Source organism: Pungitius pungitius, chromosome 4 (genome assembly GCF_949316345.1).
Source record: "Pungitius pungitius chromosome 4, fPunPun2.1, whole genome shotgun sequence".
Taxonomy (NCBI): domain Eukaryota; kingdom Metazoa; phylum Chordata; class Actinopteri; order Perciformes; family Gasterosteidae; genus Pungitius; species Pungitius pungitius.
In genome coordinates, this window is record NC_084903.1 from 23,841,145 (window position 1) to 23,866,645 (window position 25,501).

General features: G+C 45.1%; 3 protein-coding genes across 7 annotated transcripts; all 3 read left to right on the forward strand.

Moving 5' to 3' along the window:
* Nucleotides 1-679: 679 nt before the first annotated feature.
* LOC134127315 (peroxisomal succinyl-coenzyme A thioesterase-like) lies at nucleotides 680-5,634 on the forward strand. 3 transcript variants are annotated; one of them, XM_062561916.1, is made up of 11 exons: nucleotides 680-826; nucleotides 2,851-3,103; nucleotides 3,180-3,279; nucleotides 3,350-3,540; nucleotides 3,631-3,794; nucleotides 3,891-4,010; nucleotides 4,085-4,167; nucleotides 4,247-4,340; nucleotides 4,534-4,614; nucleotides 5,004-5,145; nucleotides 5,253-5,634. In XM_062561916.1, the coding sequence occupies exons 1-11, from the start codon at nucleotides 683-685 to the stop codon at nucleotides 5,375-5,377; spliced, it is 1,497 nt and encodes a 498-aa protein (XP_062417900.1). In that variant the 5' UTR covers nucleotides 680-682; the 3' UTR covers nucleotides 5,378-5,634. The 3 variants fall into 3 exon arrangements, with proteins under 3 accessions (XP_062417900.1, XP_062417901.1, XP_062417902.1); XM_062561917.1 differs by having other exon boundaries at nucleotides 3,186-3,279; XM_062561918.1 differs by lacking the exon at nucleotides 680-826 and adding an exon at nucleotides 2,341-2,599.
* Nucleotides 5,635-7,819: 2,185 nt separating this feature from the next.
* On the forward strand, nucleotides 7,820-12,808 carry LOC119227850 (bile acid-CoA:amino acid N-acyltransferase-like). 3 transcript variants are annotated; one of them, XM_062561919.1, is made up of 12 exons: nucleotides 7,906-7,966; nucleotides 9,593-9,733; nucleotides 9,985-10,237; nucleotides 10,314-10,413; nucleotides 10,484-10,674; nucleotides 10,762-10,925; nucleotides 11,022-11,141; nucleotides 11,236-11,318; nucleotides 11,406-11,499; nucleotides 11,687-11,767; nucleotides 12,178-12,304; nucleotides 12,427-12,808. In XM_062561919.1, the coding sequence occupies exons 3-12, from the start codon at nucleotides 10,045-10,047 to the stop codon at nucleotides 12,549-12,551; spliced, it is 1,278 nt and encodes a 425-aa protein (XP_062417903.1). In that variant the 5' UTR covers nucleotides 7,906-7,966; nucleotides 9,593-9,733; nucleotides 9,985-10,044; the 3' UTR covers nucleotides 12,552-12,808. The 3 variants fall into 3 exon arrangements, with proteins under 3 accessions (XP_037342915.2, XP_037342923.2, XP_062417903.1); XM_037487018.2 differs by lacking the exon at nucleotides 9,593-9,733 and having other exon boundaries at nucleotides 7,820-7,966; XM_037487026.2 differs by lacking the exon at nucleotides 9,593-9,733 and having other exon boundaries at nucleotides 7,820-7,966; nucleotides 10,320-10,413.
* A 3,158-nt stretch (nucleotides 12,809-15,966) lies between these two features.
* LOC119227869 (bile acid-CoA:amino acid N-acyltransferase-like) lies at nucleotides 15,967-21,162 on the forward strand. The gene is made up of 11 exons (XM_037487055.2): nucleotides 15,967-16,123; nucleotides 18,285-18,542; nucleotides 18,624-18,723; nucleotides 18,794-18,984; nucleotides 19,072-19,235; nucleotides 19,332-19,451; nucleotides 19,526-19,608; nucleotides 19,688-19,781; nucleotides 19,975-20,055; nucleotides 20,465-20,591; nucleotides 20,714-21,162. Exons 1-11 carry the CDS (start codon nucleotides 16,003-16,005, stop codon nucleotides 20,836-20,838), a joined length of 1,464 nt encoding a protein of 487 aa, XP_037342952.2. The 5' UTR covers nucleotides 15,967-16,002; the 3' UTR covers nucleotides 20,839-21,162.
* The last annotated feature ends 4,339 nt before the right edge of the window (nucleotides 21,163-25,501 follow it).

Consider the following 25,501-nt stretch of genomic DNA (forward strand, 5'->3'; position numbering starts at 1 on the left):
TAGGGCCGGGACTCAATTAAAAATATTAATCTAATTAATTAGAGGCTTTGTAATTAATTAATCAAAATTAATCGCATATATTATACATACAAATATATGACTTGAGAACAGTGAGAAGTCATTTTTATTTTTATTCAACCAATTCCAGTGTAGCAATAGCATATTTAGAAATATAGTACTTTCAGAAATTCAGGTAGCCTATAGGTAAGTAGACCTTCTGTTAACTATGTTTTTTTAAGTAGACCAATACTTTCAAGTACATTCAAAACATTGGTTATTTTTTCAGACGTGGTCTTAGTTACCCTGGTCCTTAAACCAGTCATCTGGTGCTGTGTGGGTTGGGTGTGGGTCCTTGTACCCGGAGTGGGGCTAACGTCCACGCTAGCTGCTAATTGTTTTGCGTTGAGGTGATACTTGAGGCTCGATGTGAATTCCTTGTTGCACAGCTTGCACACAACCACGCTCTTATCGACGCTTCCATCCGTGTGTTTATTATAAGAAGATTTTCCATTCACGGGGCCACCCGACACGGTTATTTTTATGTAATTAATTAATCTTAATTCATATTGTAATTAATTAATCGCAATTAACGCGCTAAAGTCCAAGCCCTAATATTAATAGAGATTTTCACTTTTAGTTCATCTAATCTTCATGCCAAAACTACTATGTCGTTGTGAGATCAATGTGTAGACCAATGAGTCCATCATGCGGTTTCTACAAAGAACTCCCTCCCCTGCAGAGCGGATTCAAAGTCCGCCAGAGCTTTGGGGCAGTTGCAGAGCTCGTTCAACCGGCGCGGACCTTCTGGCCTCGTGTCTCAAACCAGGTGAGTTTAATCATTACGTCAACTTATTGTCGTATCGTATCGACGTTCATACTTTTGTAGTCCAGGAAACATTTGTAGGACTCCAAAACCAGTGCAGCTTTTACAGCGCTACAGAAAACACACCAAACAGTTACGTGCGTTGTAAAGGTGTCATTTGATGCTGCTCCGCCAATCACATGTGTTTTCCCTTTGCGTTTGAGTGCGGTGTTCATGGGCACGGGAGAGATGAGAAGACTGTACAATAATGACAATGTAGTGCAGCAATAAGATAAAAATAAAAGTATAATAAAATATATGCTATGTCTTAGTACGCTATAAGGTTATGGGTTAGTAAGTTGAGAAATAAAGATAAAATAAAAATAAATATAAATATAAAGTGTACCAGCTAAACAGACAGTAACAAGTGACAAGTGAAAGGGACAAAGTGAATGTACATGAGAGTGAGAGTCAGTCAGGGGACTGCCGAAGGGAAGAAACTGTTAGTGTGGCAGGAGGTCTTAGCCGTGATGGACCTCAGCCTCCTGCCGTATGGAAGGGGCACAAACAGGTCATGTCCGGGGTGAGAGGGGTCGGCTACAATCTTTCTGGCCCGCTTGAAAGTCCTGGAAGCGAACAATTCCTGGAGTGAAGGCAGATTGCAGCCAATCACCCTCTTTGCCGAGCGGACGACACGCTGCAGCCTGCCCTTGTCCTTGGCAGTGGCTGCAGCGTACCACACGGTGATGGAGGTGCAGAGGATGGACTCCATGATGGCCGTGTAGAACTGCACCATCATTGTCTGTGGCAGGTTGAATTTCTTCAGCTGCCTCAGGAAGAACATCTTCTGCTGAGCCTTTTTCGTGATGGAGCTGATGTCCAGCTCCCACTTGAGGTCCTGGGTGATGATGGAGCCCAGGAAACGGAAGGAGTCCACAGTGGTGACAGGGGAGTCACACAAGGGGAGGGGGGAAGGTGGGGCTGCGTTCTTCCTGAAGTCCACGACCATCTCCACTGTCTTCAGGGCGTTGAGCTCCAGGTTGTTCTGGCTGCACCATGTCACCAGGTGGTCAGACTCCCATCTGTAGGCGGACTCGTCTCCACCAGAGATCAGTCCAATGATTTTGCAAACATACCCAAGAAATATCCAAAAGGAAGGCACAGAAAATGAACAATAGAAGTAGACCTGGATCCTAAAACATGAATTCCCTTTTCTTCAACTAAAAATTTTTCATGTTAAGTGTCTTTATTGTGGGGGGGCTGGGACTTGGAGAGGACTGGAGGGCCTGAGGGTGTTGAGCGCGGTGCTTGGTTAGTGATGTTACAGATGTATGTACAGATCATAGGAGGGGCAGAGCTCAGAACCAAGACTACACAAAATGTATGGAACTTATGAAGATGATGATTCCAAGTACTAATGATAAGGTTTGATTATGTTGTCTCATCACATTCATTGTTAAATTTTTAGAAATGTTAGGACAGCTTTTACCGAAATTATTCACTTATTTCGAAACTGAGACCAAACTGTGACTTGGATATTTATACAGATGAACAAACATCACAGCAACCAGCACGTTCTGTCCTTTTTATATCAACACAATAATCAAGCCAACCAACAAACCTTTGTGCACCTTACTTTGACTGCTGCCCCTCCAGTGTTTGTTCCAGTGAGATTCTTCTGGACTCTGGTTGCTACGAGCAAACTTCAGAAGGACAAAAACAATAACAGCGAAAGTGTTGCACTGCAACCTCTGAAGCAGATCATCAATTTGCTACACAAACCAAACCCCTTGTTAAGTTTGTTGTCGTTTAGTCCTTCTCTCTTTTGTAAATAGCAAATCTGATTTTATGAAGTCCCTTTGGATATGAGAAGAGATGTCTGATAATACGAGGGTGCTGATTGAACAGTTCACTCTCTTTGGTCTCTGCTGGAGTCCATGTTTTCAACAATGCTTAAAAAACTCTTTCTTTGCCTGTGCTTAGTATTGAACTACTCAACATGTAGTTACCAAGGTGACGCTCCTCTATCTCTTGTTCACTCTGCCAAGGAACCAAGGACCCTCGTCCCCGTGTTGCTTCTTGCTCGTCGGCTCAGACCCTCCTCCTCCATGTCCTCGACCGCCTCCCCAATCCTCTCCGTCGTCCCCTCTCGGGCCCTGGTGGACGAGACTTTCCGGGTGAAGGTGCAGAATCTGCCTCCGGGCTCCGCGGTGACCCTTCACTCCCTCCACCGCTGCGAGGACGAGGACCTGTGGGAGGCCTACGGACACTACGTCAGCGACCAGCGGGGAAGCGTCTCGCGTGAGCTCTCCTTTAAACGTCTCAGGCTTTTGGACTTTTTATGTGTTTTGTTGACGTCCAAAAATACCGTCTGTAGTTACAGATGATCTCAGCTTCGGGGGAACGTACACAGGAAAAGAAGCCATGGGGTTGCTGTGGAGTATGCGTCCCGTCCCTGGCAGCCGCAAAGGCCTCAGGTAAAACATCCAATAACGTGAAGGTCTCGCCTTGAGGTCTCAGCTTTGATACTTTGAGTCTCTGTTCAAGGTTGAGGAAGACGAACGTCTGCACCCCGCAGCTGGTCCACATCTCGGTCTACGACGGCCACGTGGAGGAGGGCTTCACAGAGCGGCCTCCCCTGGCCTCAGTGCTCTCAGAGAGATGGTTCATGGGTCCAGGAGTCCGCAGGGTGGAAGTTCAGGAGAAAGGAGTGCGAGGGACGCTGTTCATACCTCCAGGTCCCCCTGAGGAGGAGCACGTCCTCCTCTTATACCGTCCGTGTGTTGTAGGTAGGTAGGATAAGTAAAACCTGTCCCTCTGTGCCTCAGGTCCAGGACCCTTTCCCGGGGTAATGGACATGTGGGGCGGAGGGGGGGGGCAGGTGGAGTATCGATCGGCCCTGCTCGCCTCTCACGGCTACGCCTCTCTGGCGCTGCAGTACCTCGGCGTCGGTGAGCTGCCGTCAGCCAGCAAAGAGTTTGAGTACTTTGAGGTTTGTGTTTATTTATATTTCAAAATAAGAGTCTTGCGTGGCTCATTTTGTTTGGAGCGGGGTCCGTCTCGATGTCTTAAGTCTCCTTCTGCACAGACGGCGTTTAACGTGATCAGGCTCCATCCCCTGGTGAGCCCCGACAGAGTTGGAATTATTGGTCTTTCCCTTGGAGCGATTATCACCAATCATTTGGCGGCTGAGAGCAGCGTCATCAAGGCAAGTACCGAACTTTCGGTCCTGATTGCGTGGAGAACCTCGAGGTCTTAATGGTGAACCGTGTTTTGTTTCAGCCTCGTTGTTGCGTTTGTGTCAGTGGCGTCCACATTTGTCCACGCGGGGAGTTGCTCACAGGACTCTACCAGGCGATGGTCGCGTAGGTAACATAGGCAACACAAAGCCACTTAACACACACACAGCTGTACTGATGCTGTGGTGAATCATTGTTATGACAGGAACGGTCACAAGGTACAAGTGGACGAGAACAACCATGAGATATGGCGATACAGGGAACTCCCAATCCCTGGTGACCTCGCTAAGAAAATTGAGGTAAGAACTTGTTGCATGATTGAAACACAAGGATGAGACGATGTGCTGGTTTCGACAAGTTCACAGGGGACATTAGTGTGAGACGTCCTCTTCCAATGTCAGTCTATGCATTGCACTGAAATGTTAAAACCACCTCTGATGGCTCATTTTGGTTCATTCTCTCTAACACGTGTGGTGGTTGGTCTTCTTGAAGGTGGGGAAAATAAACTGCCCAATGTTGTTGGTGAATGGCCTCGACGATCAGAGCATGCCCACAGTGGAGGCTGCTGAAGATGTGAGTACACACACACACACACAATGAGGTGGAGTAAAGACAGTTTGTGCTCATTAAAACTGTGCAAAGTCAAGAAGAGCATCGATGAATCTTCAAAAGTCAACTGGTTGCATTTGAATTGTTGCATTGAAGTAACAACTCATCTGTTAATTTATTATTTATTCATTAAGTTAAATGAGTCATTTATTGGTTACAACTAGTTCAACAATGGACAAAAAGAATGAGGCGTGAATGAAATGACAGCACAAATGCAATGAAAAAGCATATTTTTGTTTTCTGTTTTCCGATTAGGAGATGGCAACTGAAGGAGCGTTTGTTTGGTCAAGAAATTCTGTCAGAGAATTAAAAAACAATGAAGTATGTGCTGTTTTGACCTTTGATCCCTGTAGATGGCCCACATGATGCGAGCAGCAGGGAAAGACCACCTGCTGACCAGGATCGAATACCCAGCTACTGGACATCTGATCGAGCCGCCCTACTCGCCTCACTTCAGAGCCACCAATTTCATAAAGAAAAGCACAAGAGAGAAGGGTGATTTATTGAAGCCAATCTAATAGACCCAGTCTGTTAAAAAGTGTTCTGTATTTCACGATGTGTTTGATGATGCATCTAACCATCACCCATGGGGTGTGTTCCAGTCATACTACTTTGGGGAGGACAAACCAAAGCTCATTCAGATGCTCAAGAGGACTCCTGGAAGAAGATCTTGGCTTTTCTACAGCAGCACCTGTACTCCAACAACCCCACCAGAGCAAAGATGTGAAGGCAGAGGAGCCCGTGCTTCGCCATGGCAACCTCTGCAGAGACATGGTGGTGGCGACGACGCAGTGTCCATTAAATGAATGCTCATGATGATCCGGTCAAAGGTCAACTTGTGCTTGTTCATATTATTTAGTGTCCCCAAAATTATTATTATTATTAATTGAAATGAAAATGTTTCTCTGTAAAGAAATGATTCACCCACAAGAGTATTTCTAGAGAAAATGTCAGAGTAATATTATTAAAGATCATTGAACTCTTTCTGGTGTTTAATCTGCAGTGTTTGTGACGATTTCCACTTCAAAAACTTTTATTCGGCGCGGACATCATCTAAGGACATTTTTAAATACACACAGAGGCCGAATACAAACATTCGGGGAAGGATGTTCACACAACAAAGATGTTTATGTTCAGTGCCAACTAGCAGCGGCGCGCAGGCTAATATGCTAAGCTACGGGAGGGGGGTCTACAGTTCGGTGGACTCAGACGATGTGGTCCTGATAGCATCCTCGGTCTGCGGCCTCCAACTCTCACTGGAGCGTTTTGCAGCCGAGTGTGAAGCGGTTTGGATGAGGATTAGCGCCTCCAAATCTGAAGCTATGGTTCTTAGCAGGAAACCGATGGATTGCCTGCTCCGGGTAGGGAATGTGTCCTTACCCCAAGTGAGGGAATTCAAGTACCTCGGGGTCTTGTTCACGAGTGAGGGAAAGATGGAGTGTGAGCTTGGCTGGAGAACCAGAGCAGCGGGGGCGGTATTGCACCCGCTTGACCGTAACGTTGGGACAAAAAGAGAGCTGAGCCAAAAGGCAAAGCTCTTGATCTACCGGTTAATCCTCATTCCTACCCTCACCTATGGTCATATAGGCTGGGTCATGACCGAAAGAACTAAGTCACGGGTACAAACAGCCAAAATGGGTTTCCTCAGGAGAGTGGCTGGCGTTTCCCTTAGAGATAGGGTGAGAAGCTCAGCCATTCGCTAGGAGAGAGTAGACCCGCTGCTCCTTTGCGTTGAAAGAAGCCAGTTGAGGTGGTTTGGGAATCTGGTAAGGATCCCCCCCTGGACGCCTCCCTTGAGAGGTGTTCCAGGCACGTCCAGCTGGGAAGAGGGCCCGGGAAGACCCGGGACCAAGTGGAGAGATTATATCTGCACTGGCCTGGGAGCGCCTAGGGATGCCTCAATCAGAGCTGTCAGATGTGGCCTGGGAAAGGAAAGTTTGGGGTCCCTTGCTTTTTGATCGATTTTTATTTATTATTAACATTCATTATAATTCAACATTTTGGTAATAGTGCTCTTCTCTGACAGTTTCATCCCTGGAATAGTAAAAACATTTTATATTAAGATGGAGTAAATGCCTCGTATAAACTTTTTAAATCTTGAATATGAAAACAGGCTTGAGGAACATTTTTTAAAATGAGCAGTGTACCCCTGGTCATTTTTCATGATTCTCGGGTGTCTGATAATCACAGCAGACATACATTAAAAAAAACATTTATACATAACAACCAGAAATACTATCAAAATCCAATCAATTGATTGAAACGGAAACAAAATATGGGTTGTTTTTGGAGTTTTATAAATGATCACAAATATTCTATATGTTTGATACCAATGTTTATTTCTTTTTATTTCTATTTGATACCAATGTTTTTTTATTTGTTTATGTGCTTATTAGCATCAGACAATGATGCTATGATTTAATAATTAATACTTAAAAACTAACAGCTTATATATTTTTATGAACTTAATCAAAAATATTTTATATTATTTAGGGCCGGGACTCAATTAAAAATATTAATCTAATTAATTAGAGGCTTTGTAATTAATTAATCAAAATTAATCGCATATATTATACATACAAATATATGACCTGAGAACAGTGAGAAGTCATTTTTATTTTTATTCAACCAATTCCAGTGTAGCAATAGCATATTTAGAAATATAGTACTTTCAGAAATTCAGGTAGCCTATAGGTAAGTAGACCTTCTGTAAACTATGTTTTTTTAAGTAGACCAATACTTTCAAGTACATTCAAAACATTGGTTATTTTTTCAGACGTGGTCTTAGTTACCCTGGTCCTTAAACCAGTCATCTGGTGCTGTGTGGGTTGGGTGTGGGTCCTTGTACCCGGAGTGGGGCTAACGTCCACGCTAGCTGCTAATTGTTTTGCGTTGAGGTGATACTTGAGGCTCGATGTGAATTCCTTGTTGCACAGCTTGCACACAACCACGCTCTTATCGACGCTTCCATCCGTGTGTTTATTATAATAAGATTTTCCATTCACGGGGCCACCCGACACGGTTATTTTTATGTAATTAATTAATCTTAATTCATATTGTAATTAATTAATCGCAATTAACGCGCTAAAGTCCAAGCCCTAATATTAATAGAGATTTTCACTTTTAGTTCATCTAATCTTCATGCCAAAACTACTATGTCGTTGTGAGATCAATGTGTAGACCAATGAGTCCATCATGCGGTTTCTACAAAGAACCCCCTCCCCTGCAGAGCGGATTCAAAGTCCGCCAGAGCTTTGGGGCAGTTGCAGAGCTCGTTCAACCGGCGCGGACCTTCTGGCCTCGTGTCTCAAACCAGGTGAGTTTAATCATTACGTCAACTTATTGTCGTATCGTATCGACGTTCATACTTTTGTAGTCCAGGAAACATTTGTAGGACTCCAAAACCAGTGCAGCTTTTACAGCGCTACAGAAAACACACCAAACAGTTACGTGCGTTGTAAAGGTGTCATTTGATGCTGCTCCGCCAATCACATGTGTTTTCCCTTTGCGTTTGAGTGCGGTGTTCATGGGCACGGGAGAGATGAGAAGACTGTACAATAATGACAATGTAGTGCAGCAATAAGATAAAAATAAAAGTATAATAAAATATATGCTATGTCTTAGTACGCTATAAGGTTATGGGTTAGTAAGTTGAGAAATAAAGATAAAATAAATATAAATATAAAGTGTACCAGCTAAACAGACAGTAACAAGTGACAAGTGAAAGGGACAAAGTGAATGTACATGAGAGTGAGAGTCAGTCAGGGGACTGCCGAAGGGAAGAAACTGTTAGTGTGGCAGGAGGTCTTAGCCGTGATGGACCTCAGCCTCCTGCCGTATGGAAGGGGCACAAACAGGTCATGTCCGGGGTGAGAGGGGTCGGCTACAATCTTTCTGGCCCGCTTGAAAGTCCTGGAAGCGAACAATTCCTGGAGTGACGGCAGATTGCAGCCAATCACCCTCTTTGCCGAGCGGACGACACGCTGCAGCCTGCCCTTGTCCTTGGCAGTGGCTGCAGCGTACCACACGGTGATGGAGGTGCAGAGGATGGACTCCATGATGGCCGTGTAGAACTGCACCATCATTGTCTGTGGCAGGTTGAATTTCTTCAGCTGCCTCAGGAAGAACATCTTCTGCTGAGCCTTTTTCGTGATGGAGCTGATGTCCAGCTCCCACTTGAGGTCCTGGGTGATGATGGAGCCCAGGAAACGGAAGGAGTCCACAGTGGTGACAGGGGAGTCACACAAGGGGAGGGGGGAAGGTGGGGCTGCGTTCTTCCTGAAGTCCACGACCATCTCCACTGTCTTCAGGGCGTTGAGCTCCAGGTTGTTCTGGCTGCACCATGTCACCAGGTGGTCAGACTCCCATCTGTAGGCGGACTCGTCTCCACCAGAGATCAGTCCAATGATTTTGCAAACATACCCAAGAAATATCCAAAAGGAAGGCACAGAAAATGAACAATAGAAGTAGACCTGGATCCTAAAACATGAATTCCCTTTTCTTCAACTAAAAATTTTTCATGTTAAGTGTCTTTATTGTGGGGGGGCTGGGACTTGGAGAGGACTGGAGGGCCTGAGGGTGTTGAGCGCGGTGCTTGGTTAGTGATGTTACAGATGTATGTACAGATCATAGGAGGGGCAGAGCTCAGAACCAAGACTACACAAAATGTATGGAACTTATGAAGATGATGATTCCAAGTACTAATGATAAGGTTTGATTATGTTGTCTCATCACATTCATTGTTAAATTTTTAGAAATGTTAGGACAGCTTTTACCGAAATGATTCACTTATTTCGAAACTGAGACCAAACTGTGACTTGGATATTTATACAGATGAACAAACATCACAGCAACCAGCACGTTCTGTCCTTTTTATATCAACACAATAATCAAGCCAACTAACAAACCTTTGTGCACCTTACTTTGACTGCTGCCCCTCCAGTGTTTGTTCCAGTGAGATTCTTCTGGACTCTGGTTGCTACGAGCAAACTTCAGAAGGACAAAAACAATAACAGCGAAAGTGTTGCACTGCAACCTCTGAAGCAGATCATCAATTTGCTACACAAACCAAACCCCTTGTTAAGTTTGTTGTCGTTTAGTCCTTCTCTCTTTTGTAAATAGCAAATCTGATTTTATGAAGTCCCTTTGGATATGAGAAGAGATGTCTGATAATACGAGGGTGCTGATTGAACAGTTCACTCTCTTTGGTCTCTGCTGGAGTCCATGTTTTCAACAATGCTTAAAAAACTCTTTCTTTGCCTGTGCTTAGTATTGAACTACTCAACATGTAGTTACCAAGGTGACGCTCCTCTATCTCTTGTTCACTCTGCCAAGGAACCAAGGACCCTCGTCCCCGTGTTGCTTCTTGCTCGTCGGCTCAGACCCTCCTCCTCCATGTCCTCGACCGCCTCCCCAATCCTCTCCGTCGTCCCCTCTCGGGCCCTGGTGGACGAGACTTTCCGGGTGAAGGTGCAGAATCTGCCTCCGGGCTCCGCGGTGACCCTTCACTCCCTCCACCGCTGCGAGGACGAGGACCTGTGGGAGGCCTACGGACACTACGTCAGCGACCAGCGGGGAAGCGTCTCGCGTGAGCTCTCCTTTAAACGTCTCAGGCTTTTGGACTTTTTATGTGTTTTGTTGACGTCCAAAAATACCGTCTGTAGTTACAGATGATCTCAGCTTCGGGGGAACGTACACAGGAAAAGAAGCCATGGGGTTGCTGTGGAGTATGCGTCCCGTCCCTGGCAGCCGCAAAGGCCTCAGGTAAAACATCCAATGATGTGAAGGTCTCGCCTTGAGGTCTCAGCTTTGATACTTTGAGTCTCTGTTCAAGGTTGAGGAAGACGAACGTCTGCACCCCGCAGCTGGTCCACATCTCGGTCTACGACGGCCACGTGGAGGAGGGCTTCACAGAGCGGCCTCCCCTGGCCTCGGTGCTTTCGGAAAGATGGTTCATGGGTCCAGGAGTCCGCAGGGTGGAAGTCCAAGAGAAAGGAGTGCGAGGGATGCTGTTCATACCTCCAGGTCCTCCTGAGGAGCACATCCTCCTCTTATACCGTCCGTGTGTTGTAGGTAGGTAGGATCAGTAAAACCTCTCCCTCTGTGCCTCAGGTCCAGGACCCTTCCCCGGGGTGATGGACTTGTGGGGCGGAGGGGGGGGGCTGGTGGAATATCGGTCGGCCCTGCTCGCCTCTCGCGGTTACGCCTCTCTGGCGCTGCAGTACGTCGGCGTCGGTGAGCTGTCGTCAACCAGCAAAGAGTTTGAGTACTTTGAGGTTTGTGTTTATTTATATTTCAAAATAAGAATCTTGCGTGGCTCATTTTGTTTGGAGCGTGGTCCGTCTCGATGTCTTATGTCTCCTTCTGCACAGACGGCGTTTAACGTGATCAGGCTCCATCCCCTGGTGAGCCCCGACAGAGTTGGAATTATTGGTCTTTGCATCGGAGCGATCATCACCAATCATTTGGCGGCTGAGAGCAGCGTCATCAAGGCAAGTACCGAATGCAAAACATCTGGGCAGAACTTTCGGTCCTGATCGCGTGGAGAACCGTGAGGTCTTAATGGTAAACCGTGTTTTGTTTCAGCCTCGTTGTTGCGTTTGTGTCAGTGGCGTCCACATTTGTCCACGTGGGGCACCGCTCACAGGACTCTACGAGACGATAGTCGCGTAGGTAACACAAGCAACACAAAGCCACTAAACACACACACACACACACAGCTGTACTGATGCCGTGGTGAATCATTGTTATGACAGGAACCCTCACAAGGTACAAGTGGACGAGAACAACCAGGAGATATGGCGATACAGGCTACTCCCGATCCCTGGTGACCTCGCTAAGAAAATTGACGTAAGTTGCATGATTGAAACAAAAGGATGAGACGATGTGCTGGTTTCGACAAGTTCACAGGGGACATCAGTGTGAGACGTCCTCTTCCAATGTCAGTCTATGCATTGCACTGAAATGTTAAAACCACCTCTGATGGCTCATTTTGGTTCATTCTCTCTAACACGTGTGGTGGTTGGTTCTCTTGAAGGTGCGGAAAATAAACTGCCCAATGTTGTTTGTGAACGGCCTCGACGATCAGAACATGCCCACCGTGGAGGCTGCTGAGGATGTGAGTGCACGCACACACACAGACACACACAATGAGGTGGAGTAAAGACAGTTTGAACTCATTAAAACTTTGTGCAAAGTCAAGAAGAGCATCGATGAATCTTCAAAAGTCAACTGGTTGCATTTGAATGGTTGCATTGAAGTACGCCACCTGGTCCACTCAGTGGGAACAACTCATCTGTTAATTTATCATTAAGTTAAATGAGTCATTTATTGGTTACAACCAATGCAACAATGGACTAAAAGAATGAGGCGTAAATGAAATGACAGCACAAATGCAATGAAAAAGGATATTTTTGCATTCTGTTTTTAGATTCGGGGATAGCAAGTGAAGGAGCATTTGTTTTGTGAAGACCTAGAACAAAAAAAAAACAATGAAGTATGTACTGTTTTGACCTTTGATCCCTGTAGATGGCCCACATGATACGAGCAGCAGGGAAAGACCACCTGCTGACCAGGATCGAATACCCAGCTACTGGACATCTGATCGAGCCGCCCTACTCGCCTCACTTCAGAGCCACCAAGTTCATAAAGCAAGGCAAGAGCGGGAAGGGTCATTTATTGAAGCCAATCAAATAGACTCAGTCTGTTAAAGAGAGTTCTGTATTTCACGATGTGTTTCATGATGCATCTGACCATCACCCATGTGGTGTGTTCCAGTCACACTACTTTGGGGAGGACAAACCAAAGCTCATTCAGATGCTCAAGAGGACTCCTGGAAGAAGATCTTGGCTTTTCTACAGCAGCACCTGTATTCCAACAACCCCACCAGAGCCAAGATGTGAAGGCAGAGGAGCCCGTGCTTCGCCATGGCAACCTCTGCAGAGACATGGTGGCGACAATGCAATGTCCATTAAATGAATGCTCATGATGATCCGGTCAAAGGTCAACTTGTGCTTGTTCATATTATTTAGTGTCCCCAAAATTATTATTATTATTCATTGAAATAAAAATGTGTCCGTGTAAAGAAATGATTCACCCACAAGAGTATTTCTAGAGAAAATGTCAGAAGAGTAATATTATTAAAGATGATTGAACTCTTTCTGGTGTTTAATCTGCAGTGTTTGTGACGACTTCCACTTCAAAAACTTTTATTCGGCGCGGACATCATCTGAGGACATTTTTTAATACACACAGAGGCCGAATCCAAACATTCGGGGAAGGATGTTCACACAACAAAGATGTTTAAGTTCAGTGCCAACTAGCAGCGGCGCGCAGGCTAATATGCTAAGCTACGGGAGGGGGGTCTACAGTTCGGTGGACTCGGACGATATGGTCCTGATAGCATCCTCAGTCTGCGGCCTCCAACTCTCACTGGAGCGTTTTGCAGCCGAGTGTGAAGCAGTTAGGATGAGGATCAGCACCTCCAAATCTGAAGCCATGGTTCTTAGCAGGAAACCGATGGATTGCCTGCTCCGGGGTAAGGAATGTGTCCTTACCCCAAGTGAAGGAATTCAAGTACCTCGGGGTCTTGTTCACGAGTGAGGGAAAGATGGAGTGTGAGCTTGGCTGGAGAACCAGAGCAGCGGGGGCGGTATTGCACCCGCTTTACCGTAACGTTGGGACAAAAAGAGAGCTGAGCCAAAAGGCAAAGCTCTTGATCTACCGGTTAATCCTCATTCCTACCCTCACCTATGGTCATATAGGATGGGTCATGACCGAAAGAACTAAGTCACGGGTACAAACAGCCAAAATGGGTTTCCTCAGGAGAGTGGCTGGCGTTTCCCTTAGAGATAGGGTGAGAAGCTCAGCCATTCGCTAGGAGAGAGTAGACCCGCTGCTCCTTTGCGTTGAAAGAAGCCAGTTGAGGTGGTTAGGGAATCTGGTAAGGATCCCCCCTGGACGCCTCCCTTGAGAGGTGTTCCAGGCACGTCCAGCTGGGAAGAGGGCCCGGAAAGACCCGGGACCAGGTGGAGAGATTATATCTCTGCACTGGCCTGGGAGCACCTAGGGATGCCCCAATCAGCTGGTAGATGTGGCCCGGGAAAGGGAAGTTTGGGGTCCCTTGCTTTTTGATCGATTTTATTTATTATTAACATTCATTATAATTCAACATTTTGGTAATAGTGCTCTTCTCTGACAGTTTCATCCCTGGAATACTAAAAACAACATTTTATATTAAGATGGAGTAAATTCCTCGTATAAACTTTTTAAATCTTGAATATGAAAACAGGCTTGAGGAACATTTTTTAAAATGAGCAGATGTACCCCATGTCATTTTTCATGATTCTCAGGTGTCTGATAATCACAGCAGACATACATTAAAAAAAACATTTATACATAACAACCAGAAATACTTTCAAAATCCAATCAATTGATTGAAACGGAAACAAAATATGGCTTGTTTTTGGAGTTTTATAAATGATCACAAATATTCTATATGTTTGATACCAATGTTTATTTCTATTTGATACCAATGTTTCTTTATTTGTTTCAATGTGCTTATTAGCATCAGACAATGATGCTATGATTTAATAATTAATACTTAAAAACTAACAGCTTATATACAGTGGGGCAAAAAAGTATTTAGTCAGCCACCAATTGTGCAAGTTCTCCCACTTAAAAAGATGACAGATGCCTGTCATTTTCATCATAAGTAAACCTCAACTATGAGAGACAAAATGAGGAGAAAAAATCCAGAAGATCATATTGTCTGATTTTTTAAGAATTTATTTGCAAATTATGGTGGAAAATAAGTATTTGGTCAAAAACAAAAGTCCATATCAATACTTTGTTATATACCCTTTGTTGGCAATGACAGAGGTCAAACGTTTTCTATAAGTCTTCACCAGGTTCTCACACACAGTTGCTGGTATTTTGGCCCATTCCTCCATGCAGATCACTTCTAGAGCAGTGATGTTTTGGGGCTGTCGTTGGGCAACACGGACTTTCAACTCCCTCCAGAGATTTTCTATGGGGTTTAGATCTGGAGACTGGCTAGGCCACTCCAGGACCTTGAAATGCTTTTTACGAAGCCACTCCTTTGTTGCCCGGGCAGTGTGTTTGGGATCATTGTCATGCTGAAAGACCCAGCCACGTTTCATCTTCAGTGCCCTTGCTGATGGAAGGAGGTTTTCACTCAAAATATCACGATACATGGCCCCATTCATTCTCTCCTTCACACGGATCAATCGTCCTGGTCCCTTTGCAGAAAAACAGCCCCAAAGCATGACGTTTCCACCCCCATGCTTCACAGTAGATATGGTGTTCTTTGGATGCAACTCCGCATTCTTCTTCCTCCAAACACGACGAGTTGCGTTTTTACCAAAAAGTTCTACTTTGGTTTCATCTGACCATAGGACATTCTCCCAATCCTCCTCTGGATCATCCAAATGATCTCTAGCAAACTTCAGACGGGCCTGGAGATGGACTGGTTTAAGCAGGGGGACACGTCTGGCACTGCAGGATTTGAGTCCCTGGTGGCGTAGTGTGTTACCGATGGTAGGCTTTGTTACCTTGGTCCCAGCTCTCAGCAGGTCATTCACTAGGTCCTCCCGTGTGGTTCTGGGATTCTTGCTCACCGTTCTTGTGATCATTTTGACCCCACGGGGTGAGATCTTGCGTGGAGCCCCAGATCGAGGGAGATTATCAGTGGTCTTGTAGGTCTTCCATTTTCTAATAATTGCTCCCACTGTTGATTTCTTCACACCTAACTGCTTACTGATTAGAGATTCAGTCTTCCCAGCCCGGTGCAGGTCTACAACTTTGTTTCTGGTGTCCTTCGACAGCTCTTTGGTCTTGGCCATAGTTGAGTTTGGAGTGTGACTGTTTAAGGTTGTGGACAGGTGTCTTTTATACTGATAACGAGTTAAAACTGGTGCCATTAATACAGGTAACGAGTGGAGGACAGAGGAGCCTCTTAAAGAAGAAGTTACAGGTCTGTGAGAGCCAGAAATCTTGCTTGTTTGTAGGTGACCAAATACTTATTTTCCACCATAATTTGCAAATAAATTCTTAAAAAATCAGACAATATGATCTTCTGGATTTTTTCACCTCATTTTGTCTCTCATAGTTGAGGTTTACTTATGATGAAAATGACAGGCATCTGTCATCTTTTTAAGTGGGAGAACTTGCACAATTGGTGGCTGACTAAATACTTTTTTGCCCCACTGTATGTTTATAAACTTAATCAAAAATATTTTATATTAATAGAGATTTTCACTTTTAGTTCATCTGATCGTCATGTCAAAACGACTATGTCGTTGTGAGATCAATGTGTAGACCAATGAGTCCATCATGCGGTTTCTACAAAGAACCCCCTCCCCTGCAGAGCGGATTCAAAGTCCGCCAGAGCTTTGGGGCAGTTGCAGAGCTCGTTCAACTGGCGCGGACCTTCTGTTGTCGTGTCTCAAACCAGGTGAGTTAAATCATCACGTCAACTTATTGTTGTATCGTATCGACGTTCATACTTTTGTAGTCCAGGAAAAATTTGTAGGACTCCAAAACCAGTGCAGCTTTTACAGCGCTACAGAAAACACACCAAACAATGACGTGCGTCGTAAAGGTGTTGTGTGATGCTGCTCCGCCAATCACATGTGTTTTCCCTTCGCGTTTGAGTGCGGTGTTCATGGGCACTGGAGAGATGAGAACTATGTGTGTTAGAGAGGCTTATATGACCTGCTCCTTAAACATAACCAGAGAGCGAACACCTTTATATCTTATTATTTCATTATGTGTCCAGACACTGTGGTGATTATTAAAAAGGGTGATTGATGTGAATCGTTTTTCAGGAATCAGGAATCACGAGTCAGGAATCATGAAATGTTTATTGCCATTATATGTTAGACATACACTGAATTTGACTTGGCGGTTGGTGCATGATGGAAGACTGTACAATAATGACAATGTAGTGCAGCAATAAGATAAAAATAAAAGTATAATAAAATATATGCTATGGCTTAGTACGCTATGGTTATGGGTTAGTAAGTTGAGAAATAAAGATACAATTAAAAATAAATATAAAGTGCACCAGCTAAACAGACAGTAACAAGTGACAAGTGAAAGGAATAAAGTGAATGTACATGAGAGTGAGAGTCAGTCAGGGGACTGCCGAAGGGAAGAAACTGTTAGTGTGGCGGAAGGTCTAAGTTGTGATGGACCTCAGCCTCCTGCCGGATGGAAGGGGCAGAAACAGTTCATGTCCGGGGTGAGAGGGGTCGGCTACAATCTTTCTGGCCTGCTTGAAAGTCCTGGAAGCGAACAAGTCCTGGAGAGATGGCAGATTGCAGCCAATCACCTTCTCTGCCGAGCGGATGACACGTTGCAGCCTGCCCTTGTCCTTGGCAGTGGCTGCAGCGTACCACACGGTGATGGAGGTGCGGAGGATGGACTCTATGATGGCCGTGTAGAAATGCACCATCATCGTCTTTGGCAGGTTGAATTTCTTCAGCTGCCTCAGGAAGAAAATCCTCTGCTGAGCCTTTTTCGTGATGGAGCTGATGTTCAGCTCCCACTTGAGGTCCTGCGTGATGATGGAGCCCAGGAAACGGAAGGAGTCCACAGTGGTGACGGGGAAGTCACACAAGGGAAGGGGGGAAGGTGGGGCTGCGTTCTTCCACGACCATCTCCACTGAGCTCCAGGTTTTTCTGGCTGCACCACGTCACCAGGTGGTCAGACTCCCATCTGTAGGCGGACTCGTCTCCACCAGAGATCAGTCCAATGCTTTTGCAAACATACCCAAGAAATATCTAAAAGGAAGGCACAGAAAATGAACAATAGAAGTAGACCTGGATCCTAAAACATGAATTCCCTTTTCTTCAACTAAAGAAATGTTCATGTTAAGTGTCTTTATTGGGGGGGGGGGGGGGGCTGAGGACCTGGAGAGGACTGGATGGCCTGAGTGTGTTGAGCGCGGTGCTTGGTTAGTGATGTTACAGATGTGCCGGTCGATCATAGGAGGGGCAGAGCTCAGAACCAAGACTACACAAAATGTATGGAACTTATGATGATGATGATTCCAAGTACTAATGATAAGGTTTGATTATGTTGTCTCATCACATTCATTGTTAAATTTTTAGAAATGTTAGGACAGCTTTTACTGAAATGATTCACTTATTTCGAAACTGAGACCAAACTGTGCCTTGGATATTTATACAGATGAACAAACATCACAGCAACCAGAACGTTCTGTTCTTTTTATATCAACACAATAATCAAGCCAACCAACAAACAACACCTTTGTGCACCTTACTTTGACTGCTGCCCCTCCAGTGTTTGTTCCAGTGAGATTCTTCTGGACTCTGGTTGCTACGAGCAAACTTCTGAAGGACAACAACAATAACAGCCAAAGTGTTGCACTGCAACCTCTGAAGCAGATCATCAATTTGCTACACAAACCAAACCCCTTGTTTAGTTTGTTGTCGTTTAGTCCTTCTCTCTTTTTTAAATAGCAAATCTGACTTTATGAAGTCCCTTTGGATATGAGAAGAGATGTCTGATAATACGAAGGTGCTGATAGAACAGTTCACTCTCTTTGGTCTCTGCTGGAGTCCATGTTTTCCATCTCTTGTTCACGCAGCCAAGGAACCAAGGATCCTCGTCCCCGTGTTGCTTCTTGCTCGTCGGCTCAGACCCTCCTCCTCCATGTCCTCGACCGCTTCCCCAATCCTCTCCGTCGTCCCCTCTCGGGCCCTGGTGGACGAGACCTTCTGGGTGACGGTGCAGAATCTGCCTCCGAGCTCCGCGGTGACCCTTCACTCCCTCCACCCCTCCGAGGACGAGGACCTGTGGGAGTCCTATGGACACTACGTCAGCGACCAGCGGGGAAGCGTCTCGGGTGAGCTCTCCTTTAAACGTCTCAGGCTTTCGGGCTTCACTTTTTGTGTGTTTTGTTGACATCCAAAAATACCGTCTGTAGTTGCAGATGATCTCAGCTTCGGGGGAACGTACACGGGAAAAGAAGCCATGGGGTTGCTGTGGAGTATGCGTCCCATCCCGGGCAGCCGCAAAGGCCTCAGGTAAAACATCCAATGATGTGAAGGTCTCGCCTTGAGGTCTCAGCTTTGATACTTTGAGTCTCTGTTCAAGGTTGAAGAAGACGAACGTCTGCACCCCGCAGCTGGTCCACATCTCGGTCTACGACGGCCACGTGGAGGAGGGCTTCACAGAGCGGCCTCCCCTGGCCTCGGTGCTTTCGGAAAGATGGTTCATGGGTCCAGGAGTCCGCAGGGTGGAAGTCCAAGAGAAAGGAGTGCGAGGGACGCTGTTCATACCTCCAGGTCCTCCTGAGGAGCACATCCTCCTCTTATACCGTCCATGTGTTGTAGGTAGGTAGGATCAGTAAAACCTCTCCCTCTGTGCCTCAGGTCCAGGACCCTTCCCCGGGGTGATGGACTTGTGGGGCGGAGGGGGGGGGCTGGTGGAGTATCGATCGGCCCTGCTCGCCTCTCACGGCTACGCCTCTCTGGCGCTGCAGTACTTTGATGTCGGTGAGCTGCCGTCAGCCAGCAAAGAGTTTGAGTACTTTGAGGTTTGTGTTTATTTATATTTCAAAATAAGAGTCTTGCGTGGCTCATTTTGTTTAGAGCGGGGTCCGTCTCGATGTCTTAAGTCTCCTTCTGCACAGACGGCGTTTAACGTTATCAGGCTCCATCCCCTGGTGAGCCCTGACAGAGTTGGAATTATTGGTCTTTGCATCGGAGCGATCATCACCAATCATTTGGCGGCTGAGAGCAGCGTCATCAAGGCAAGTACCGAACTTTCGGTCCTGATTGCGTGGAGAACCTCGAGGTCTTAATGGTGAACCGTGTTTTGTTTCAGCCTCGTTGTTGCGTTTGTGTCAGTGGCGTCCACATTTGTCCACGCGCGGAGTTGCTCACAGGACTCTACCAGGCGATGGTCGCGTAGGTAACATAGGCAACACAAAGCCACTTAACACACACACAGCTGTACTGATGCTGTGGTGAATCATTGTTATGACAGGAACGCTCACAAGGTACAAGTGGACGAGAACAACCATGAGATATGGCGATACAGGGAACTCCCAATCCCTGGTGACCTCGCTAAGAAAATTGAGGTAAGAACTTGTTGCATGATTGAAACACAAGGATGAGACGATGTGCTGGTTTCGACAAGTTCACAGGGGACATCAGTGTGAGACGTCCTCTTCCAATGTCAGTCTATGCATTGCACTGAAATGTTAAAACCACCTCTGATGGCTCATTTTGGTTCATTCTCTCTAACACGTGTGGTGGTTGGTTCTCTTGAAGGTGCGGAAAATAAACTGCCCAATGTTGTTGGTGAACGGCCTCGACGATCAGAACATGCCCACCGTGGAGGCTGCTGAGGATGTGAGTGCACGCACACACACAGACACACACAATGAGGTGGAGTAAAGACAGTTTGTGCTCATTAAAACTTTGTGCAAAGTCAAGAAGAGCATCGATGAATCTTCAAAAGTCAACTGGTTGCATTTGAATGGTTGCATTGAAGTACGCCACCTGGTCCACTCAGTGGGAACAACTCATCTGTTAATTTATCATTAAGTTAAATGAGTCATTTATTGGTTACAACCAATGCAACAATGGACTAAAAGAATGAGGCGTAAATGAAATGACAGCACAAATGCAATGAAAAAGGATATTTTTGCATTCTGTTTTTAGATTCGGGGATAGCAAGTGAAGGAGCATTTGTTTTGTGAAGACCTAGAACAAAAAAAAACAGTGAAGTATGTTCTGTTTTGACCTTTGTACCCTGTAGATGGCCCACATGATACGAGCAGCAGGGAAAGACCACCTGCTGACCAGGATCGAATACCCAGCTACTGGACATCTGATCGAGCCGCCCTACTCGCCTCACTTCAGAGCCACCAAGTTCATAAAGCAAGGCAAGAGCGGGAAGGGTCATTTATTGAAGCCAATCAAATAGACTCAGTCTGTTAAAGAGAGTTCTGTATTTCACAATGTGTTTCATGATGCATCTGACCATCACCCATGGGGTGTGTTCCAGTCATACTACTTTGGGGAGGACAAACCAAAGCTCATTCAGATGCTCAAGAGGACTCCTGGAAGAAGATCTTGGCTTTTCTACAGCAGCACCTGTATTCCAACAACCCCACCAGAGCCAAGATGTGAAGGCAGAGGAGCCCGTGCTTCGCCATGGCAACCTCTGCAGAGACATGGTGGCGACAATGCAATGTCCATTAAATGAATGCTCATGATGATCCGGCCAAAGGTCAACTTGTGCTTGTTCATATTATTTAGTGTCCCCAAAATTATTATTATTATTCATTGAAATTAAAATGTTTTTTGTAAAGAAATGATTCACCCACAAGAGGGAAAATGTCAGAAGAGTAATATTATTACTCACACCTGTATGTCAAGTTGCGTTTTTGTCCTGTCTCCACGGTTGTTTTTTGACCTGTTTTATTTTGGAAATAAACTCCCTCTCGTTTCAGATCCCTTGCCCTTCCTCATGTGTCACCAGTCTTTGCCTGTGCATGTAGCATGTCGCTTTACATACAAAAGTCGCCGGGAGGATGATTTGTTTGTCATAATAGTCCAACCACAACCGCATTTCAACATGGGGGATTTTCCGTGAATGTTTTTTTCGCCCATCCTGTAGCCAACTCGCGCCCCCCCGGAAAGTGTCCGCCCCCCCCCCCCCCCCCCTTGTTTTAGAGCATTTAAAGGGCATTGTCACATTTTTAGAGGCCAATCTCAGAATTCAAACTTTTTTTTGCTTTTTAATATTGACATATTTATTCACCAGTAACATATAAACTCATTTTAACACATCATAGCACTCACTGTGGTTCCTCTTTATCCAAACAAATAAATGTCCATATAGTAGTTTAAGACTTTTTATCATGTGTTACATTTTTAGTGCCAAAAAGACGAAAAACATCCTGTGATTGGATCAGTTAAAGTAGAAGCAGGAAGTAGCTGCAGCTGATGCTGTTACAGCTACTTACTGATACCATCCATGTCATAGGAACATCTATGGTCGTCATGGAAACGGGCCTCTAATCTTTAGGCGGTCAGCAGCTTCTTTTAAAATGAGATATGATCAGTTTCACAGAACTGCAGTTCAGGTTGTGAAACACAAAAGTCCTTCTCTTCATTAGTAAAGTAACACAAGCTAAGAAGGACTCTGATGTTGATCAGTAGGGAAACAGCAGCAAAGTGACCCATCAACACGTGTTCCCTGTTCCACCTCATGTTCTAGTGCTTTGGTCATGTGATGGAGAGCCCAGCATCTGTGCTCTGTAAAGTCATTTACTCCATTATAACAGTGTTTCTGTGCATCAGGGTCCGATTGTGCTCATTAGGTTGTGAGATGAAGGAATCAGGTTCCATTCCCTCCTTCCTTCATGTTCACCATCATGAAGCCTGCAGACCATCCTCAACATCTACACATCTAACTATGAACAATAAGCAGATGGACAGAAGAAGAGGAGGTGATTAATACATCCCATGAGATCTGTGTAAACTACAAGTGAACTAAACACATGAAGCACAACCATTAGTGACCCTGTGGTGGGGACCCTGTTGAGGTCAAATCACTACTTGGGTTCTTAGTGTCTTCCACACAAGCTCAGTGAGGCCTTTAGATCAGGAGTAACCTCCTGTCTTTGAGTCCTACTACTTGCTCCTCTTCTCCTTCTTTCTGGTCCCAGGGTGTCTTCCTTTGTCTTCATGAGGATGAACTCTTATTTAGAGTGAATCCTCACTAAAGGAACTCATCAGCTCACTGTTAGTGGGGCCTTCTTGTAGAACAGGGCGCTGCTACTTCAGCTGCAAACCAAGGCCTCTCCTCTCCATCCCTGCAGCTAGTGAGACCTTGGTCCACCTCCAGCTCTCACATGGACCTCAACTCAAAGATGAGAAATATGATATTTATTGAAATATAATGAAGTCTCGTTGATATATCTATACAAAAACATCAATATATCTCTCTCTCTATATATATATATATATATATATATATATATAATATAGAGAAAGGGAGGACTAATGGCATTAATCTCATAGGAACATCTCTGGTTGTCGTGGAAACAGTCCTATAATAATAATATAGGGCAAATAATCAGTTTGACAGAAACGCATAAGAGGCGTGTGAATAAGATCTAAAAACTAAAGACCAGTATCAGCAAAGCTCCTCCTCTTCTGGTATGAGGAGATAAACTGAGGACACAACACGAGACCATCAGAGAGACGCAGAGAGACAGACGCACAGAGACAGACGCACAGAGACAGACGCACAGAGACAGACGCACAGAGACAGGCGTCTACCTGGTCGTCATGGATCACCTGTTGATGCTGCTGCTGTTGCTATGGCGCTCAGGTAGGACTCTTTCTTATATTTTCACATTTGTCCTGAACACACACACTTCAGTCATGGTCTGTATTACAGTTACTTGTTTAATAGTGTAAATGTCAGCATATACGTCCACTAAAGTTCAGCTGAGTTTTTGAGCACTTTGAACCTGAACATTTCAACATGTTCGTCAAAAAGCACAACTCTGCTGTGCCTTTAAGCGTAAACAGGTGATGTGATGTCGCTGTGATCGATGTGATCGACTGTGATCGATGTTTTCACCAATAAGACGACGGGTGGATTCTATGTTCCAATAATCTATTTATAGCTTCATATTGAATGGATCAATGTGTCTGAATGAAGGCCTTCATGTTCAGCAGTGTGTGTTTTTATTGTTGGTCGCTGTGTGTGTGTGCGCGTGTGAGTGTGTCTCTGTGTGTGTGTGTGTGTGTGTGTCATACTGAAGGACACACAATCCTTTTTGTTGTTGTTGTTGTTGTGTGTCACGGTGGGAGGAGGACATGTTGGGATGTGTCCTCATGTCTTTTTACCTTTGGACCAGGGCCGGATGCTGTAATGGGGGCGATTTGGGCAACGTCCCACCAACTGGGAGAAAGAGGGGGGGTTCAACAAATTCTATCACAGCAAAAGTAGTTTTCAGTGTTCTAGACATTTTATCTGTCATTGTCCAATCAGATTCGTCAGATTCAGGTCACGTTTCAAATGGTGGCGCGCCCAAGCATCCTCCCGTTCACTCTCATGTTAAAACTTTTCTTTTCAAAAATCGAGCCTTCAATGCATTTTCAATGAGGATTTGGGGCTCGCACTTACGCGCTTGCGTCATACGTAACTTAGCAAAGAGAGCGAGGGGGGGGGGGGGGGGACAGCGTCATCAAAAAAAAGAAATGCATGGAGGCGACAGCTGCGTGTAACAAAGAGACGGCGTATAATAATTTAAATGAGTTTTATGAAGTTACTGACAAGGTCGGTGAGGATGGAGGAATCTGACCTTTCTTTATAAACATTTACATCGTGTTTTTATTCCTTATTTAAAAAAGACCATTGAAGCAGCATGTGTGTGAGAATGTACTGTAGGGGGGAACGCTGCAGCTGCTGCTAGTGTGGAGTGAATGGACAGCAACTTTAAAGCAGCAATGTCCCCTCAATGCTAATGTAAACCCTGGTTGGATAAGGATTCAAAACTGGATATGAAGATGAAATCTGATGCATAGCTTCAGGGTTAAAACTGATCAAATAATTGCTGTCTGTGGTTCTGGGCTGTGGCAATCATTTAGAAAAATAATAGTTTGCAGCAACATGGGAAAAAAAACTGAACTAGTTTAAACTGTGAACTTAGTTCAAATATTTAAGTTTGAACTATGAACTGAACTAGTTCATTTTAAAATGTGTGAACTGAACTTTGAACTAGTTCATGTAGAAAGTGAACTTTCCCAAAACTGCGTGTGTGTGTGTGTGTGTGTATGTGTGTGTGTGTGAGTGTGTGAGTGTGTGTGTGTGTGTGTGTGTGTGTGTGTATGTGTGTGTGTGAGTGTGTGAGTGTGTGTGTGTGTGTCATTCTGTTCAGGTAGTTGTGCATTACAGTTTTTCTCGATTGTTTAGACTTTACACACAAATCTAAAAACACACACACACAATGGGCAAAACCCTCAATACTCCTGCAAAATGAAACTTTACATTCAAAACAATGTCATTTCTTCTCAAAATGGTATTTTTTTTTCAAATGACAAACACAAACCATCATATGAATATACTTTTACAGTTTTTCTCGATTCTTTACACACAAATCCTGGTACTTGACACACAATGAGCACAACATGTAACTCATGCATCAACCCCCTGAACCAATTCTGCTAAACTACAAGCACAATTCTTGCTTTACACTCAATTTGCAGTTCTAAAACACACTTTTTTCAAAGCACTACACACAATTCTCTGCATTCTCTGCACAATTTTCATGAAGAAAATGTTGTTTTCACAAGAAAAACACTGTCATTCAAAATTCTAAAGTCCATTGCTCTACTAAGCACACTGACTCGTCACATGGGAGAACACCTGTCACACAGTGTTACAATTAGGAACCAGAGCTTCAGCATAAAAGGGCAACAGGTGAGCTCTTCTGTTTTGGAGCAATGGATGACAACATTAGAAACAGAGCCAGAGGAGTGAGAGTAAGAGGAGGAGGACGAGGAGGACGAGGAAGACTGTGGTGGCGGGCGTGGTTTCGGCTAGGCTGCAGAGGGAGAGAGAGGGGGAGTGGCTCGGGGAATGGTGACAGCTGGAGGTAATGAACCTCCAGCTGAGGACAATTGAAAGAGATGCTTCCCCGTCTATTTAAAAGAGACTGACCGAGTGAGCGGGGGGGCCAGCAAGCCGGAGAAATATAAACAATAAAGACGTTTACCAACTGTGAACAGGTGTCTGAGTCCTTACGTTCCCCCCATAGTAACCCAGCTGTTA

Bases quoted from the DNA above. Each gene is read 5' to 3' on its own strand.
- LOC119227850 (XM_037487018.2), top strand. From the start codon at position 7,823: ATGTGTAGACCAATGAGTCCATCATGCGGTTTCTACAAAGAACCCCCT. The intron at 7,967-9,984 runs GTGAGTTTAATC...CACTCTGCCAAG, and splicing joins GGCCTCGTGTCTCAAACCAG to GAACCAAGGACCCTCGTCCC. The intron at 10,238-10,313 runs GTGAGCTCTCCT...TACCGTCTGTAG, and splicing joins CCAGCGGGGAAGCGTCTCGC to TTACAGATGATCTCAGCTTC.
- LOC134127315 (XM_062561916.1), top strand. From the start codon at position 683: ATGTGTAGACCAATGAGTCCATCATGCGGTTTCTACAAAGAACTCCCT. The intron at 3,104-3,179 runs GTGAGCTCTCCT...TACCGTCTGTAG, and splicing joins CCAGCGGGGAAGCGTCTCGC to TTACAGATGATCTCAGCTTC. The intron at 4,615-5,003 runs GTGAGTACACAC...TGATCCCTGTAG, and splicing joins CAGTGGAGGCTGCTGAAGAT to ATGGCCCACATGATGCGAGC.
- LOC119227869 (XM_037487055.2), top strand. From the start codon at position 16,003: ATGCGGTTTCTACAAAGAACCCCCTCCCCTGCAGAGCGGATTCAAAGT. The intron at 19,236-19,331 runs GTTTGTGTTTAT...CCTTCTGCACAG, and splicing joins AAGAGTTTGAGTACTTTGAG to ACGGCGTTTAACGTTATCAG. The intron at 19,609-19,687 runs GTAGGTAACATA...TTGTTATGACAG, and splicing joins CTCTACCAGGCGATGGTCGC to GAACGCTCACAAGGTACAAG.